The 19,529-nt window shown below is 35.2% G+C and overlaps 2 protein-coding genes across 2 annotated transcripts; both read right to left on the bottom strand.

Moving 5' to 3' along the window:
* Positions 1-4,664: 4,664 nt before the first annotated feature.
* On the bottom strand, positions 4,665-6,465 carry LOC145330373 (pickpocket protein 28-like). Its single transcript, XM_080175011.1, has 4 exons — positions 5,937-6,465; positions 5,728-5,803; positions 5,251-5,417; positions 4,665-4,759 (listed from the first exon to the last, which is right to left on the bottom strand). Exons 1-4 carry the CDS (start codon positions 6,463-6,465, stop codon positions 4,665-4,667), a joined length of 867 nt encoding a protein of 288 aa, XP_080031137.1.
* Positions 6,466-14,409: 7,944 nt separating this feature from the next.
* Positions 14,410-17,483, bottom strand: LOC145330695 (uncharacterized). The gene is made up of 2 exons (XM_080175362.1): positions 16,621-17,483; positions 14,410-15,073 (listed from the first exon to the last, which is right to left on the bottom strand). Exons 1-2 carry the CDS (start codon positions 16,766-16,768, stop codon positions 14,589-14,591), a joined length of 633 nt encoding a protein of 210 aa, XP_080031488.1. The 5' UTR covers positions 16,769-17,483; the 3' UTR covers positions 14,410-14,588.
* Positions 17,484-19,529: the final 2,046 nt, after the last annotated feature.

The raw sequence follows: 19,529 nt of genomic DNA, 5'->3' as shown, positions 1-19,529 counted from the left end.
GAAAATCCAATTTTCTTACATTTGTACCAAGGAAAATTCCTCGGTAATCAAGGGCAGGGTATGCAAATACTAAATGTAAATCAATATCTTATGGATAAACCGATTAGCTTATTTCTATATCATTCTTGGCAAAGCCTAGAAAAAACTAATTTCTCAGAAAGTGCCGAGGAATTATACCTCAGCCAACTTGCCGCAGACTCCAATAATTTTGAAGTAAAAATAACTGACTCCTGGTTTATTCAAACGTATCATAAGGTGGTTGATTTTCTATCCAGTACTTGGTATCATATAGTGCTTGTAGTAGCAGCCATCCTTACAGGAATAGGGTCGTTATTATGCGTCGCTTTTATTATCTACATATTAGCCTGCACCAAAATTCACGCGTACAAGGAAGGAGGTACGAGTGAAACGCACGAATTGCGGGATTTTGCAAATAATGGGGAAAACTAATCCCCTCAAAAACGGACGACCTGTATCAAGCATATATACCTATAAAATTGTCGTCTCTAAAGGTCGTCTTTGTAAAAATATTTCCTTATTCGGTATAAGGAATTAATGACCCTTAATTTTAAGTTTATTATTTTTGTTTTAGGATATCCCAGGCGGAATTTTTCAAGGGGTTTTCACCACTCCCATGGGGCCGGTCACTCTTCATACCGTCGAGAATATGAAGAGGCACCCTTTTACAATGAAGAGGACTATTACTATGACAGCAATCATGGCTATCCCCAGGGCGGCCCTGAGGAAGCCTACTATGAACCTGATGAAAACAGGTATCAGCCGCGTGTAAAACCGCCGCGCAACCCTGAAAACCTTAGTGACCTGCAATGTGTCTCAAAGTCAATCCACGTTTACCGCACCGCGAGAAAAGATGTTCCAAAGGAACTCCTAGACTTGCAAGAAAAATTGCGGCAGGCTAAAAACTTAGAAGCCAACGAATATTCCGATAAAGCCAGGCCTAGAACCAGGCCTCTAACGGAACAAAATAGGGGAGGGGAACCGCAAAAAAATCGGGTGGAATCACCGCCAAAACGTAGTGCCTCACCTGAATTGGAGGTAGTCGCCGTAAAATCTGCCCCAAAAGCGGTAGAAAAACGTCCGCCAACACCAACAGGCAGCGGCGGCCCAGTAGCCAAAAAGGCTAAGGTGGAAATTCAACCGCCTCCATTACCCCCTAAAAAGAAAGAGACATTAGCGGAAAATAAAAGTGAGCCTAAGGCTTTTTGGGTGACCGCTGAGGAATGGAAAAAAGTCCTATCCTCCACTGTAAAAGAAGCAATGGAGGAAGCTCTTCTCCCCTTCCAGAGAAGTCTGGAAACTAAAATTGCTAGCAATGCTTCATTTGTTGAGAAAGCATATATACAACATGGCAAGCGCCTTATTGAAATTTCCGCAGAATTACTGCGGAACCGCAGAACTTTGCGCGACAAAATTCGCACCGTCTCTGAGGACTCGACCGTTGAGTTAAAATCAAGAATGACCACGGTTATTGAGGCCACTAGTCGACTGTTGGACCAAAACTCTGACAGGGTAATTAAATATATTAATACTCGTTGTAATGTAATGAATGTACCTGGGCAGAATGTGGCACCCATAGAGGCATCCCTTCCCGCTGGGGACGTACCCCGACCAGATGATGATGGAGTTGAGCTGATCTCCCATTATGGCGGTTCTGAATGCTCTGATGAGTACAGGCCCACCGATAGAGAAGGCAATCCAGAGGTCCTGGATCCTGCAGAGGAAAACAGTGACACAGAGCTCGATAATCAAATCAATGAGCTCTTTCCATCTGGAATTGATCTGCCTGTTAATCCGCAGGCTGGCGCTGCCTCTGAAGATCCAGTAGCCACGGCTCCCTGTGAGGGCATGTTAGCACTCCAAAATGCTGTCGCTCCAGAGCCTCCAGCAGCTCCAGAAAATCCTACTCCCGCTGAACCCAATCCTGTGGATATCGTAGAGAGGGCCATGGCCGCAATCGAAGAACCTGCGAGTACCACATCAACCCGCAGAAGCCGGCGTGCAGGTCAACTGTGAGGGAATATTTCATATTCCCTCAGAGGGGGCAAGTGTGGTAATATACACCCAAGTTTATGTATCCTTATCCCTGTTCACATTCCTATACTTCTCTGGCTGAGTCAGACCTCCACTTGTAACCGCCACCATACTCCATCCTGCTGTGTTGAGGGCTAGTTGATTGTTGCAGGCCAAAGAGTGAATACGCTTCCTCCCGTCTGCACTCGGTTAGATACAAGCCTATAAGTCTAGGCTGGCGGTATCTATATTTCCCACGTGTTCAAGTACGTCGTTTCTTACCTAACTAAGAAACAGGACGTCCAAGCCTTTAATATATATATCATAATAAATATATCCTATAATAATAATCCCATTAATCTGCCTATTTCTAACCAGTTTTATATGTTTAATAAATGTGTATTTTTTAGAAATACTTTGTTAGATTATTGATTATTAAATTGTATCGGAGCTACTCTATACTCGTATTCGCAGTCTGTCTGTACATCCCCTCATACGTCAGTAGAGACTTGAACGAAACATAGAAAACACCCATTTTTTACTTTTTTTTAAAATTCAACTTCCCTCTTCTCAAGTTTCCCTAGAGGCCTCTAGGGGCGTAGCCGCTAGTTATCTATATAGTAGCTGTGCTAATAAAAGCCATGTAAATCTTACTTTTGTATAGGGCCCAGTTTAATTCATTTGTAAAATGTCTTTTAAAATAAACTTTAAAAATTACTTATGCACTTTTCCTGAAACTTGAATAAATTTATCAAAAATAAAGCAACAAAAGATAAAATTTTTTATTAATTAATTTTGTCTGTCCGTCCGTCAGTCCTTACCGCTATGAAGGGAATGTTAATCGGCTGCCAATTAGGACGGATTAATGATTTTTTAGTTAAAATGCAAAACTTACTTCGTCCGTTGTTATTTTTTATGAAGGTTTCGTGATTTTTATTTCCTTCTTTCTCTTTCTTTTTCTTCATTTTTATTCATAACCACTAAATATTTACTATGCCAGTTTTCCCATCAATTTTTTCGCTTAGCTTCTTATGAATGTTGTCATCCTTGTTTCAAAAATATTTAAATAAGTTTCTTGATATAATCTTTTTTTCCAGTATGGAAATTAATATGATTAATATTTACTGGATTAGAAACTTAACCATACTGAAAAATCATATATAGCATAGTAATACAGAGAATTTATATTATTAATTAAAACCCACTAAATCAATACCCGTTTTGTTAACTAGTCTATCAAGGCTAACAAAAATGGTTTTAATGTTATGAATCTTTCTTTTAATATTTGCGGAGAACTGTCAATAATATGATGCGATAAATATCCATTACTTAAGAGAAATGTTAGAGAGGCATATATGAAAAACATTTATTATTAAAGTTTAAAAGCAAACATACATATCAAATGTGCATTTTTAAATAGAAAAATTAAAAAAAAATTCTAAAAACTGATTGAAAGTATACAGTTATTAGTTTGTAAAACAAAAGCTTTTAAAAACATATTTTAACGTTTGGAAAATAGGTTTAGATAGACAAAATATATTCAATATTGTTCTTTAAAATTGAACAGATTTATTTTCATTTTAGAAACTTTTTTATTCAAAAAAAAGGGGCCCTGTTTAAGTCGAAAATGTAATCATCTTTAAGAGAGGCGTAAGGGGGGATAGCATAAAAATTTCCCTTATATATAATTAAAGCTTAACAATAACAATTGCTGTCACAATATTTTATTTTCAACAAAGACATGCATTATTTACTTCTCCTTTTCAAACAAATCAAGCTTTTTTTTACCAAAGATAAAAAATATTTATCACTTTTGTTTATCAAAGATAATTTTTAAGAAGGAGAAATAAAAAATGCATGTCTTTGTTAAAAATAAAATATTGTGACAACAATTACCAACACAACTTGATGCTTGACCTCACAAGTTGGTAAACAGATGTGTCTACATATTTAGACAATAATGTGCACAATTTTTAAAAGGAATCTACTCTGCATTTAAAATGTCCATCTGTCTGAAACATTTTGGAGGAAATGTAATTTTCTTGGTTCTATTTAAAGAGATGAAATATTTTAAGCATACAACTTACTTTGTCTGTTTTTAAGTCTATACTACAAAAGATAATATAAATAATATATATATATTATTATGACCTTATATTTATTATCATCACAATATCTCCCTTTTTTGTAAACACTGATCATCAGCTTTATTACTTTTTTTAAAATATATATATTATTGAGCTTGAAACTTATGAATAGGGTTGAGCAGCCGCATATCAGCCCAATGTAAGCCTCAGGAAAATCAACATTTTACAATTTTAAAAATCCGGCAACTTGAAATTGAAACTGATATAAATATGGCAATGAATCAATTCCTCTTTTGAAGAAAGCATCCATACAGGTTTTAATTGAAGGCTTTGGCGCGGCTGCCGAGCCCTTCTCATAGATATTATGATATAATTTGATGTGTTAATGCTAAAAAATTAAAAAGTCATAGAAAAATTTAAAGGTGATTTATATACTACTATTATATAATATAAAAATTAAAGTGCAAAGGTAAAAGATAAGAATAGGTGAACATAGAAATACTATTGTAATTTCATCTTAATCATTAATCATTTTGTTTATTGACATCATTTTTTAGCATAATGGTACATCTTAGATACTTTCTCAATGATCCAGAATAAAGCATCTACCAAACCAATGAAAGAAAACCCAAGGAACAATCCTAAAAAGTTTTTAAATTTATCCAAGAAGAATGACAACAAATTGTTGAACTATGCCTGTAGAAACAATTTCAGGACCAATAACACACTTAAGCAATTTAAAATGTTAATAAAGTACAAGATAAAAACAGGATATTTTTGTCTACTTATCAATCTTAAAGATCTAAGACATCTTACTCTTAGCCATTTTATTTTTTTTTCAGATTTGGGGCAATTGTCTGGTGAAAAAGTAAAGTATATGCCATACATATGCCATTTATAGGATTTTACATAATAGGAAATATATCACTTCAACTTCAACTAATAGTCATGGGATATCTAGGTCTCCATAGAACCAAGCTATTTTAAGGTCCTATAAGCTCAAGACTAATAACAAAACTTACATATAGATAAGAATATCAAAAGAAGACTTTTCGTAAGCTAATGTACTGATGGAATTTGGTAAGATTATCTACTTATTCTACTAATAAGGGATGAGAAAAAATCAATTTACCTATAAGCCCACCAGCTGATCCAACCTTATCACCAAAAGAGATTCTCTCCACAACTCTAGTTCTCATGAATGTGGTACTTCTGAAATCCATGTGAAGAAGGGCAAGGTTAGTGACCCTCTGTTTCAGTTTGCCATAAATTACACATTTTGAACACTGAGGTGTTGACCTAGGATAGATAATATAAATAGATAGTCATCAATATAACACAGAATAGTGAAAATGGGAAAATTCTATTTTCTATCAAATTTGTTGGTTTTAATAAGCAATTGAACCATATGTGACTAAATATAAGCAAAATACTTTTTTTGCTAAAAATACAGTTTTTACTGGATTATTAATTTATTGACTCTCTAGAGGAAAAACTAAATTTGTAAGATAAAATATGCTAGGTGATATGAAAAGATTAAACATGTCAAAGAATAATATATAAATGAATGTCCGTTGGCTAATTGACTATTCCTGTTGATTAAACTTACATTTCCATAATTATGTCCATCATTTCAACATCTCCAGTGATATTATCTTTCTGTTTGTGAAGCCTTCTTCTTTCACCTAAATAAAAAAATTATCAACACAGAAATTTGGTAGATACCCATGCATTCAGCAATATATGGCTAGTGATGGCTCCTTAAACCTTTCAGTTTGTCAGAGGGCAAATAATCTAAGTAAATTACTGTTTACATACCTAGCGCTGCATCACGAACATAGGGAAACAGAAATTTATCTTTTCCAAACTCTTTAATTTGAGAATCATTTCTCCAATCCAAGTTAGGGATTTTTGTAAGATCAATCAAATTATGGTTTTGTTTTTCAGTCAGGGTTCTATCCTCATTTCCAACACCAGGAATATAATCAGTAGCTTCACAATCTGGATAACAATTACATGCTGGACTATCCAAGTTTGTAAAGTCCAATACTTCATTTGTTGCAGCCAGTGCTTGTTCATAACATTTGTTTCCAAAGATGTTGCAAATTGTTGTGTTTTCTTTTCTAAATGAAACAAACCATGGTAGGCACTTACATAATTCCAAAATCCTACTCAGTTTGCATTCAAAAATGCACTGTGCTTGTGTGTACACAGGAGAGTATAGAGAGTTCTTGGATTCAGATTCGAATAAACACCGTCTAGTTTCAACATCATACTGGTTCATTAGTTCAGGATCATACAATTTCTGCTTGATGTCAAACTCAAGGAAATGTTCATTTATGAACATATTTCCTCCTAGTCTAGCTCTAGCGCTATTAATTACCAAACTTCTAGCAAATGGAGAATGAAACATTGGAAATTCTTCTTTATTGTGCAGCAAAACCAGAAAACTATTCAAATTTTTTTCAAGAACTGTATCTTCATGTTCAGTGTTACCTAGTGTATCATCTCTTATGCTTCTAACTTCTCTGTTAAAAGTATGATCAAAGAAAGCAAATGAATCAAACATATATGACATTCCATTTTTAAACTTTTTGTAGGCTCCTTTTGGTGGACTTGTGTTGCTCTGAAAAAGAAGTTAAAATTAACGCATCAATATCAACATCAATATATCCCAAGAATTATTACCTTGTCATTAAACTCAATTGTAGTGCAAATTCCAATATCTGTGGCACGTTGATATGCATTCTTACATAGATCATATCCATACTGCTTTGAATTGAAGTCAGGTGAAATATTTTCATCCAGTTTCTGAGCTTGTTTCCCTTGTCCACAGAATGGAACTAGCCAACTTCCCTCTGAACTAAAACAACTTATTTAATGAATTGTTAATTTTTCAGTATGTTTTTAAAAAGGGTTTGGTCCAGAAGGAATATATTGGATTTTAGGCTTCACTAATTAAAACACATTGTAAAACAATAAATCAAATTACAATTTTTAAAGAAATGAATATAGTTAGTGTATTAGAATGACTGCTTAAAGGACAAGCTAGTTAAGACAAGTTTAATATCTACAAAGCAAACAAGATTAAGGACAAATTAGATAAATTTATGTATATTTACTTGTACTCAGATGGATGTTGTACATAGTACAAAAGCTTCTGAAGTTCCTGGTTTGTAAGGATTTGATTTTGTATAATAGCAGAATTTTTACAGAAACTCTTACAAGTGTCCAAAGGATCAACACATGGATCTTTAAACTCCATGTGAATTTTCTGTACAGTAACATTAAACTCAGTCTGAAGACAGATTTTCTCACTCTCAGTTAAACTCCACCATGTATTAGTTGTAACAAAATCTTTAGTCATAAGTCTTCCATTCAGTTGGGTCTGTCCTGTTTAGAAAAAAAAATTATTTAAATTGCTAAGAAATAGTTCTCCACAAATATTCAATTTTACAAATTATATTATATAATGTATCTTTTAATGTGTCCTAATCAGCTAGATTCTATAAATATCATATTTTTGGGGAAAAAAAACTCAATTTATCACTACTCTAAGTAATTTAAATATATTATAAGAAACAAATGTAAAAACTATAAAATATATATATATATATAAGAAACCTGTAATAAGAAAAATATCTACTGCATCTATTACACTCCAAGTAATTTCTGGATCTTGGGTAATGTTTCTCAGTATCATTACAAGAAAATCAGATATTTCTTGATTTGTTTGCTGGCTTATCTTAGGAGATAAAAATTCATGTCCTACTGATCCATCTAAGGGTTTTCTCATTAAAGGAACTAAAAAGTCACCAAGATTTTTAATTGCTGAGAAATCCATGCTTTCAAGCATTTTTAGCACAGAGAATCGGTGTATTAAAGTGTTATTCATTTTTGGATCAAAATCAAATCTCAGTAGTTCCTTAATAAGAAAATATTTTTAAAATTTTGCTTTTTAATTACATTTCTAATACTAAAAATATATTTACAATATCAAATAAATGTTAATTATTATTACTTTCATGTTGCTGGGTACATTCAAAGTTGTGTTTGGCATTCTGATAAATGCTTCTTCTAAGTTATCTTCCCTTTGATTGTTCCTCTTTTTTCTTTTCAAAAAATCCAAGAGTGAAGGAGAATCTGTTGTTGGTGTTGTTGTTGTAAACTCAATTTCATCTTCATGCAAGTACTAAAATAAATGATCAAAATATGGAAACAAAACAAATAAACTACTTAATTTGAATTTTCCATAGTTTTTAAAGAAATATTTATGTTTTGATTTAAATTCAATAACAAGCTTAATTTTTTATCAAACATGATTGGCTGCAGAAAATAAATAATACCTGTAATACCCTTTCCATAGCAGATTCTTCACTTGGATTTTCTACAGTATCAATAATTGCTGCATCAATCATTGGAAACATCCATTCAAAAATATTCATGTACTTTGAGTAAAGCAATATTTTATAGTTGTTCAAGTGTAGAAAGGGAGATTTTGGAGTTTCAAAATCAATTAGAAAGTCATCATAATTCAGGTACTCCTTTAATTCTTCAATCAGTTCCAATGTGTTATTCTTATACGTGTCAGTAATCAATTTTCTTGATCCCATTGTAAACAGGTATTGAAAGAAATTGCACAACTCTCTAAATATGTTAAGCTGTAATATATTCCTGATATTATGGGGATAGCACAAACCTTACCTGTTTTCAAGGTATTCCTTTAGTCTTCTGCAATATCCAAGTTCCATTTTCAAATCTCCATAACCTCGAACAAGATATCCAACTTTTAGCCTAAAATTATATTTTAATGAGGTAAAATACTAAGCTTAGTTAAATTTTAAAAAAATTTTGGGATATACTCCTTTTCACGACATCCCTCCATATGGAGCGATGATTTTCTATAGCTCCTTCAAGGAGCTATAGCATAGCCTCTCATCATATGGAGCGATGTGAAAGCCCCTTATAAGGAGCGTTCATTTCGCCCCTTATGATAAGAGGCTATGCTATAGCTCCTTCATGGCCTCTTAATAGCTCCTTTAAAGGGGCGTTCATATCGCCTCTTATGATAAGAGGCTAAGCTATAGCCCCATGATGGCTCCTTTATAGCCTCTCCATCGCCCCTCCGTAGTCCCTTACCTTAATTTATATAACAACCCACTTGATGGCCCCTTGATTGCTCCTCCATCACCCCTTCTCCAAATTTATATTACATTGTACTTTGATGGCCCCTACATCGCTCCTACATCGCCCCTTCATCGCTCCTACATCGCTCCTTCTCCAAATTTATATTAAATTGTACTGTGATGGCCCCTACATCGCTCCTACATCGCTCCTACATCGCTCCTTTATCGCTCCTACATCGCCCCTTCATCGCTCCTTCTCCAAATTTATATTACATTGTACTTTGATGGCCCCTACATCGCCCCTCCATCGCTCCTACATCGCCCCTCCATCGCTCCTTCATCGCTCCTTCTCCAAATTTATATTACATTGTACTTTGATGGCCCCTACATCGCCCCTCCATCGCTCCTACATCGCCCCTCCATCGCTCCTACATCGCTCCTTCATCGCTCCTACATCGCCCCTTCATCGCACCTTCTCCAAATTTATATTACATTGTACTTTGATGGCCCCTACATCGCCCCTCCATCGCTCCTACATCGCCCCTTCATCGCTCCTTCTCCAAATTTATATTAAATTGTACTGTGATGGCCCCTACATTGCTCCTACATCGCTCCTTCATCGCTCCTTCATCGCTCCTACATCGCCCCTTCATCGCTCCTTCTCCAAATTTATATTACATTGCAACTTGATGGCCCCTACATCGCTGCTACATCGCTCCTTCATCGCTCCTACATCGCCCCTTCATCGCTCCTTCTCCAAATTTATATTAAATTGTACTGTGATGGCCCCTACATCGCTCCTACATCGCCCCTTCAACGCTCCTTCTCCAAATTTATATTACATTGCAACTTGATGGCCCCTACATCGCTCCTCCATCGCTCCTTCATCGCTCCTACATCGCTCCTACATCGCCCCTTCATCGCTCCTTCTCCAAATTTATATTACATTGCAACTTGATGGCCCCTACATCGCTCCTCCATCGCCCCATTAATATATGGCCTCTCTATCGCCCCTTAATAGCCACTTAATTTAATTATATAACATTGCCCCTACATAGCCTCTCCATCGCCCCTTAATAGCCCCTTACCTAAATTTATATAACAAAGCTCCTATATAGCCTCTCCATCGCCCCTTAATAGCCCCTTACCTTAATTTATATAACATAGCTCCTACATAGCCTCTCAATCGCCCCTTAATAGCCTCTTACCTTAATTTATATAACATAGCCCCTATATAGCCTCTCCATCGCCCCTTAATAGCCCCTTACCCTAATCTATATAACATAGCCCCTACAAAGCCTCTCCATCGCCCCTTAATAGCCCCTAACCTTAATCTATATAACAAAGCTCCTACATAGCCTCTCCATCGCCCCATAATAGCCTCTTACCTTAATTATGTAACATAGCCCCTACATAGCTTCTCCATCGCCCCTTAATATCCCCTTACCTTAATTATATAACATAGCTCCTACATAGCCTCCCCATCGCCCCTTAATAGCCCCTTACCCGAATTTATATAATATAGCCCCTAAATAGCCTCTCCATCGCCCCTTAATAGCCCCTTACCTTAATTTATATAAAATAGCCCCTACATAACCTCTCCATCGCCCCTTAATAGTCCTTTACCTTAATTTATATAAAATAGCCCCTATATAGCCTCTCCATCGCCCCTTAATAGCCAATTTATATAACATAGCCGCTACATGGCCTCTCCATCGCCCCTTAATAGCTCCTTACCTTAATTTATATAACATAGCCTCTCCATCGCCCCTTAATAACCCTCCATCGCCACTTAAAAGCCCCTTACCTTAATTTATATAACATAGCCTCTACATAGCCTCTCCATCGCCCCTTAATAGCCCCTTATATCCTCCTTCAAAACAGTTATACACCTTCCCAGGATCTATTGGAAGCTACCCTATAAAGGAGAACCATATCGGTTCTGCAGTTAGCGATCTTCTTTGATACATACAGACAATGATCCTGTTACTTTTTATAAGGATTTTAAAAAATGGCCTAAAGCCATCTCATTACCCATAGGAAGCTTCACTGTAAAGGAGAACCATGTCGGTTTAGTGGTTAGCAAGGTACAGACAGACATACATACAGACAAAGATCCTGTTACTTTATTATAAGGATTAAAATAAAATAGTTATTAACCTCCCCAGGACCTATGAGAAGCAACCCTATTAAGGAGAACGATCTCAGGACCTATAGGAATCTTCACTGTAAAGGAGAACCATATTGGTTCAGCGGTTAGCAAGATCCTTCGGTACAGACAGACATTCATACATACAGACAAAGATTCTGTTAATTTATTTTAAGTAGGGATGGGAATCCGTCGAATTTTTGGGCCGGATTCCGGATTCTGAAGGAATCCGTCAAAAAAAGTGACGGATTCTTGCGGATTCCGGATTCTTATTTTTGGCGGATTCCGGATTCGGATTCCGGATTCTAGCAGTATTTTAAAAGGCCGTCCGTCACAGAGGGATAGCTTTTTTCGTTAATTTATCACTATGTTACTTGGTTGAAGCCTTGATTTGTTTAAAGTGTTGACTTCCAGCATAACTAAAACATTTACATCACATTAGTAAGGGGGGGAGGGGGAAGTTCTGACACATTTGCGTAAACCTGGTGTATAGGCTTTATCTTTGGACTGAGAGGATAGGTTATTAGGGATAAAATCATTCTTATATGATAAATTTCCCCCAGATTTAAGCTTTTTTGGATAGGCCTCCAGGTTCCGGAGCTCCAGGCCTCCAGGTGGTCTCTGTACAGGTAAAAATTAAAAATAAGATTTTTTTTTTGAAGAGTTAGAGGTTAACTTATAAAACAAAATATGCTTCTTTTTGATTGTTATTCACATATGTGAAGAAAAAACATACATATTTTGTCTCATAAGCTGACATCTAACTCTTAAAAAAAAAAAAAAAATCATTTTTACCTGTAGAGAGACCACCTGGAGGCCTGGAGCTCCGGAACCTGGAGGCCTATCCAAAAAATCTTAAATCTGGGGGAAATTCATCATATAAGAATGATTTTATCCATAATAACCTATCCTCTCAGTCTAAAGATGAAGCCTATACACCAGGTTTACGCAAATGTGTCAGAACTTCCCCCCCCCCCTTATTAAAATTTGTTATGTAGAAAATTTTTTTTTGATCTTTGCCTTCAAACTGAGGGAGTTGTAAGAAAAAAGACGGTAATTTTAGTCTACCAATTTAGAATCCGGAATCCGCTATAAAAAACGGATTCCGGATTCGGATTCCAAAATTGGCCGAAAATTGGGCGGATTCCGGATTCCGGATTCGGATTCCGGATCCGGATTCCCATCACTAATTTTAAGAAATACAGATAAAATTGTTATTAACCTTTCCAGGCCTAAAACCATCTCAGGACCTAATTTCTGCCGTTGACAACTCGAGTTAAGTTACTATATTATTTTTACAATGTTTAACTTATCTGTTATTATTGGCTGACGAAAAGTTTGGGCAAAAAAAAAGATTTATTCTTTAATGAAATATATCTCCAGTATAATTTTGGCAAGTGCTAATTTATTAAGAATAAAATTTGCCACAAATTTACCAAAAAATCTCATTGTCATTTCGCCAGGGAGGATTGAGATAGTTCCCAAAGTGTTATAAGTTGGCTTATCCAAGAGTGCTGTCTAGTCTCCAAAGTTTTATAATACCGTTTTCTTATTCGTTAGATTAACAACCTTGGGGACTTTTTATTGTTTTGTGATTGTTTAGTTCATTAAGTTGAGTGTCTAAATGTTTCAACCACTAATTCTAAACTAAAGAAGGGGTAATTTTGTGAATCATCAATGGGAATAATTAATATATAAACATACATATATATACAGTGTTTTTTTTATGAGAACATTTTTGAAAGCAATTTTACCCTACTTATAGTTATCAGAATTTAATGATTAATGGCTTATTCTCTTCGTTTTTTATAACCATTAACAGGAAGCAAAAAAATATTTCAGTTTTTATTTAAAAAGTACAGTAAATTCAAAATTTCAAAACATGGGTGTCAACATCTAAAATAGTTATTTCTCGCATCGTATTATAAACGGCTTTCCGCGGATATAGAAAGTACAATTATGAGATTAAAACTAGTTTTTTTAGCCCCGAGGTGCCGAAGGCACCGGCTAAAAAAACTGGGTTTAATCTTATGATTGTACATATCTATATTCGTAGAAAGCTGGATATAATACGATGCTAGACATAGTTTTTTCGTATAGATGAGAACCGGTTCCTATCCACCGGATTCAAATGAATACGAGAAATGGTTTTAGCGCATTTTTCTTATGCTCAAATCTTCTACCCTTTCCAAGAATGGAAGGAGTACATTGGGGGGCCAGTATTCCCTCCCTGGTTGAGATATGGCCTTCAAATTTCAAAATGTTCTAGTACATGTCACAAATAGTATCTATATAAATTTTTAGCTCTATATCTCAACTTTGAAGCGTTTTGCAGCCATTCTTGCAAAGGTAGATTATAAGAAAAATGCACTAAAACCATTTTTAGATGTTGACATCTAAGTTTAAAATTTTTTAATTTACTGTACTTTTTGAATAAAAACTGAAATATTTTTTGCTTTTCTATTAAAGGTTATAAAAAAAGAAGAGAATAAGCCATTAATCATTAAATTCTGATAACTAAAAGTAAGGTAAAATTGCTTTCAAAAAAGTTCTCATAAAAAAACACACTGTATATATGTATATATATCATTTTATCGACAATCGTCTTATCCCTGTAGATCTCTGATTATCAGAGCATTTTTGAAATATTTGCTGCTTATTTTTTGGCTGCCTTTGGCAAAATAATTTTTTTTCATAAAAAATGTATACAAAATTATCGTATTAATTTGGTAAATATATCATTGCACTTGAATTATTTTTAAGTCACTAACGGCTAATCCCATAGATGACCCTAGGAGTACTTTAATGAATAGATGTGGTGGAAAGGGGGGGGGGGAGGGGGAAAGTTAAGAATTTAAGGGAAGTGATACCTTCCGGGGGCTGAAAGTGTTGGTCCCCTCCCCAAAATGAAAACTTTTCCTGCGAGTAAAATAAGCTTCAATGTAAAGGAGAAGCATATCGGTTCAGTTGATACTGATAAACATCCTGTTACTTTAATGTAAATATTAGTTTAAGGATTATTATTATGTATTTTATTGATAATTCACAACAAAGAAAAATTAAATAATAATATAAAAATATACAAGGTTTCATACAGTGAAAATATGATTTTTTTTTGAGTTTAAAAGAGGAGTTCGTGGATAGTCCCCTTTGAATAAATTTTAAAATTACAGTTTTAAAATTACAGTTTAATTTTTAGTCAAAAGACATGTCTAGTGATGCCAATGCTGCAGCTAGGTCTTCTTTGCTTAGTTCCATATCGGAGGTTTCATCGTCCGAAAGCAGCGAAGGATCGGGGAAAGTTGACGGGTGGTGTATATGTGATGCTTGAGATGTTGAAAGTGATGAGTCATCTATATTGACGGTACTGGTTGAGGTGCCTGATGTCAAGGTCCGTGTTTGATTACTGGGTGATGATGTGCTGCCTGGTGTTGGGATCATAGTTGAGCAGAATGAGGGGGTGTGATACAGGGTTGGTTTTTTTAAGGCTGTAACCCAGCTGTAGAAAGATTCTGATTCCTTCCTGTTGATGACAGGTAGAGAGGTGACCTGCTTGATGCTGATGGTCTTGAGATAGGAGGATAGGGTGTTCGTGGCTGCTACTGTGGGGTGGACCAGGTCATGGGTGAATGGAACAGGAAGGGTGCGGCCAAAAATTGCAGTTGGGGGGATAAATTCAACTTTCTCTATCTTTAACAGGGGATGAAAAGCCATAAATTTATTTAAATAAAGAATATATTCCCCCGTGGAATCGAAAGGGAAGGAGGGGGTAATAAGGTGGTGAGGGGTTGAACAACAGTTGCGAGAAAAACGAGGCAAAGGACCAAACAGCTTTATTTTACCTTTAAAACCTAACTGTATATCTGAGATAAGATTGCAAGTTTCAGCAATAAGACTATTAATTTGTTTGTCCGTTAAAAATTTTGGGTTTTCCAAAAGGTAAACACCATCTTTCTTGAAATGGTTGCTTTTGCTAAAAATATGATTTCCCAAAAAGAGTAAAACTAAAGTGTCATTTGAATTGGATGATATTGGTAATTTAATCCCCTTAATATTGTTAAAAAAATCTCCACCTTTACATAAATCAATGACGTCAAAACCCGAGTTAGTTGCAGAATCCTTAATTTTTTCAACACAGTTTTTCAGAATTGAGGTGCCCAAAAGAACAAGTTTTGTTTTAGTTATGGGAGGGGTATTTGTACTACCGGAGAAACCACCCAAGAGGGCGTCAGAGCTTGGGATAGTGAGGGGGGAGGAAGGGGGAGATACGCAACGCAATTGGTTAAAAAGTAAAGGAAGAAAAGTAGATTCTATCAAAGTATTTGGTTTGGTAGAGCCTAAGAAAACTTCACTATCACATTGGATTGTGATTGTTTTGTTATTCTTGATAAAGGAGATGGGGGGGACAGGCAAGATTTTTTTGTCCATACCTAATTCCCTGCAAGCAATTGAGAAAGGTTTCCACATTGAAAATTTGTTTTCCACACCACCCATAAAATCGCCTAAAAATTTTGCTTTTATTACAGACAAAAATTGCTGAATAGTAATGAGGGCGTGCTCAGGGAATCCGTGGGGGTAGGGGGTGACAAACGGGACAACCTCCCATCCCATTTCTGCTTTAACCCACTCAGAAAATTCACCCAATTTAGATAAATATTCAGTGGCCCCAACATTAATTAGATAAGAAAGAATGGATACCAGGGCAACCCCTCCCTCATTTTTACCCAACCCGTTTTTTTTCTGTGCTCTTAAGGACTCTTTAAGAGTTTCAAAAGTAGGGTTACTTATTCTAATAGTAGGGACACACTCTTTTTGACTTCCAACTATTGGGGGGATAAATTGGTCACCTAAAAGAAACACGTTTTGTTTGGCTATTGAATGATTACCATTAAGAAGATTACAAGCAGTACAGTTATTTCCAAAAAAAGAACAAGACAATGAGAAACTTTGAAGGTTGTCAAAGAAGGGAAACTTTTTTGTTGAGGGGAGAGAAATAGCAGTTTTTGATGAACGGGGATCTGAAGACAGGATAGGGGAGCAGGGAGGGGCTGACCTGGAGTTGCAGACAAAAAGTTCCCCACCTTCCTCCTTAATACAAATGCTCTGTACGCCCCAGAACTCAGGTTTGACGGCATTGTTATTTACCTTACTTTTTTTACTATGATCCAAAACTAAAGGGCTGCTTGATCTCTTTAAACCTCTATTTAAAGGGAAGGGACTTTTAAACCTTTGAGAGGGAGAGTTGATAGGGAAGGGAGGCCTGTAGCGAGGGTTGCTGTGGGATGGCATGGGGTGCGCAGGACCATACGAGTGAGCTTGTCTGTAGGTGTTAACTGGTCTGTAGGGGTGTCCCTGGAATCCTCTACTCGCACCATTTCCTAAAAAAAAAGAGGAGATGAAAGGATAATGCATTTAACTAAACATTTTCTGTAAAAGGGTGTGGGTAAGGCATTTTTACTCCTCTGGAAAACCTGTAAAAGAAAATATTGTTAAACTTCTAGAAGAAAAACCAATAGTTCTGACACCTGAATGTAAAAGGGTTATTGACAAGTGCTTAATAGTTTTTGTATCCATATTTTAGGTAGAGTTCCATTTTTGCCAGCATTTCAAATATTTTGGAAATTTTAGAAAGGTTTCCCTGTATAGATCAGTAAAATTGGATAGGTTGTTAAAAAGGGGAGTGATTTTATTTTTCCTGCATTCAAAAAGAAAATAAGAAACTAAGATTATTTCGGTATTTAATACCAGTTTTTTAAAAAAGGGTAAATTTGTATGAGCTCCAAGCAAACAAAAGGATGAATCCCATGCAATTAATCGATTTTGAAGAAAACTATTAAAATATGTTTCCATAATTCTAACATTTGTAGGACAAAAAAGAAAAAAATGACGCGATGTTTCTCTTGGGGCTGGTAAAGTATTTGATAAAATACATTGAATACAAGAGGGATCAATATTTGTAGTACTAAATTTTGATAGGTTGGCGTTAAAATTAAGTTGATTGTTTATTATTTTAAAAGCAAAGTCTTTTATACTCATCGGGAGAAAAGATGTTCCCCACATAGGGTAAAAAAATTTTTCTCTATCAATATCTATTGGTAGTTCAGCCCACAAATATCTGGATTTCATAGGTTTACATTTCTGAATGTTATGAGAGGATGGAATAGAATATAACCTATAATCTTTTGCTCTGTTTTTGGGGTTAGCAAGGAATGTTAATATAGAATTGGATGGAAGATTAATTTTATTTCTGCCTTTTTTGATGGCCGCTCTAAGTGTATACTTTAACCTAATAAATTCATTTGGGGTGATAAAGACAGAGTTTGTTAAACAAAAGTCATCATAGTTATAAAGATTTCCATTTGGCTCAAAAAAGTCAGCAATTACAAGACTTTGAATATTGTTTTGAGAACGCCTCCAAGTGTTAGGGTTGAAGAAAGAGTTATTTATTTGTGCATTATTACCATCTAGAAAGAAAAAGTTGTCGACTATTTGAGCATTTAGAATGTTGCCTTGGTAAAGCCAATAATATTGACAGAATCTAATGAAAGCTTTGATCAGATTATAAAGTATAGGATTAGTAGGTTTATTAACTATATTAATTTGAGTAGAAAAGGAGACCAGAGGATTTGCTAAAAAGGATTTAAGTTCCAAGCCCCAACTATCAGTGGACTTCAGGCCTTTGATGTAGACATTTACTTTTAAACTTGATATGAATTCATAAGGATCTGCTAATCCAAGTTTAAGCAGTTTAAGCTAGTTTAAGGATAGTCTGTATAATCTCAGGGAGAAAGGAAACATTAGGCAATTTTTACAATAGTCTCCAAAGTTTTATAATGAAGTTTTCTTATTCGTTGGCTCAAAACTTTGGGGACTTTTGTCATATTTTGGTTGTAGTGTTGCAATTTTGTGTATCGTTATTAGGCCTAATTAGGGATGGATAAAAATTTATCGGCCATTGTCTTATTCCTTTAGATCCTTGGTATGATCAACTGAATAACAGTTCCAACAACAAAAATTAAGATATTGCTTCGCTTTTTATGGACAAATATCCTGTTATTTTATTATAAGGAAAAAAATAAACTATCTTAAAATCATCTCAGGACTCAGCGGTTAGCAAGATCCTACGGTATAGACAGACAGACATACATCATATCGGTTTAGCAGCAAACGAGATCCTTTGCTACAGACAAAAAAAACTTTGTATATTGACTAGCGGCTACGCCCCCAGCATCTATTGGCTCTGTATTCAAAGGGGAATGAATAAAAGCATAAAACCTTCCCAGGACTTAAAATAGAATAGCCTAAAACCATCCCTTGACTTAAAATAAAATAGCCTAAAGCCATTACAAGACAAATATTAAGCTTACCTGAAATAGAAAGCCCAATCTGTTTAGTAGTTATTGAGATCTTAAGTTTCAGAACAGAAAGCCTTACTAACGTGGACAAACGCAGGATATTTCGGACAAATGTCGGAGTGGACATTATATAAGTAAAACGCAGAAGTGTCTATAATATCTTAAAAATTAGGTTTCAACAACATTTGTTTAGTTATTTCTACACAGGTTAGGTTAGGTTAAGATATAAATATACAAATAAGCCCCCTGCAGGGGTTAGGCATATAAAAAAAACATATTTGACAGTTGTAAACAATGTGAGAAAAAAATATGTTTTAGTTTAATGAAATGTTCTATCTGTTTCAAACCTTTGCCTTTCGATAGAACTTACCTACTTTGGAAAACTGTCAGACTGATTTTAAAATTTCAGTCTGTGAGAAAAGATATTCAAGATTTTTTTTTGTTTTGAAAGATTTTTATCTTATAAATAAAATAAAAGACACTCCTGCGTTTTACATAAGCAATGTCCACTCCGACGATTGTCCCATTCCTAGGTTTATCCACTCCAACGTTTGTTTATGTTTTACTACATTATATAATAGGATAATATGTATTCTTCTTTTATATTTCTCTTTTCTTATTCACTTGCAGCTGCGCTCTTTTTAATGTAAGGAGGCAGAAAAATAGCCTAAACCAATTAGGGGCTTAAATCTGAAAATGAAAAAGCAAAAAACCATCCCATGACCTATGTGAAGCTTCCCTTAAATGGAGAATTTAGTCAGTTTATGAAATTTTTAAGCTT

This window comes from Acartia tonsa, chromosome 10 (genome assembly GCF_053477335.1).
Source record: "Acartia tonsa isolate MP-2025a chromosome 10, ASM5347733v1, whole genome shotgun sequence".
Lineage (NCBI taxonomy): Eukaryota > Metazoa > Arthropoda > Copepoda > Calanoida > Acartiidae > Acartia > Acartia tonsa.
The sequence above is the reverse complement of the archived record's forward strand: the minus strand, read 5'-3'. Positions and strand labels throughout refer to the sequence as shown.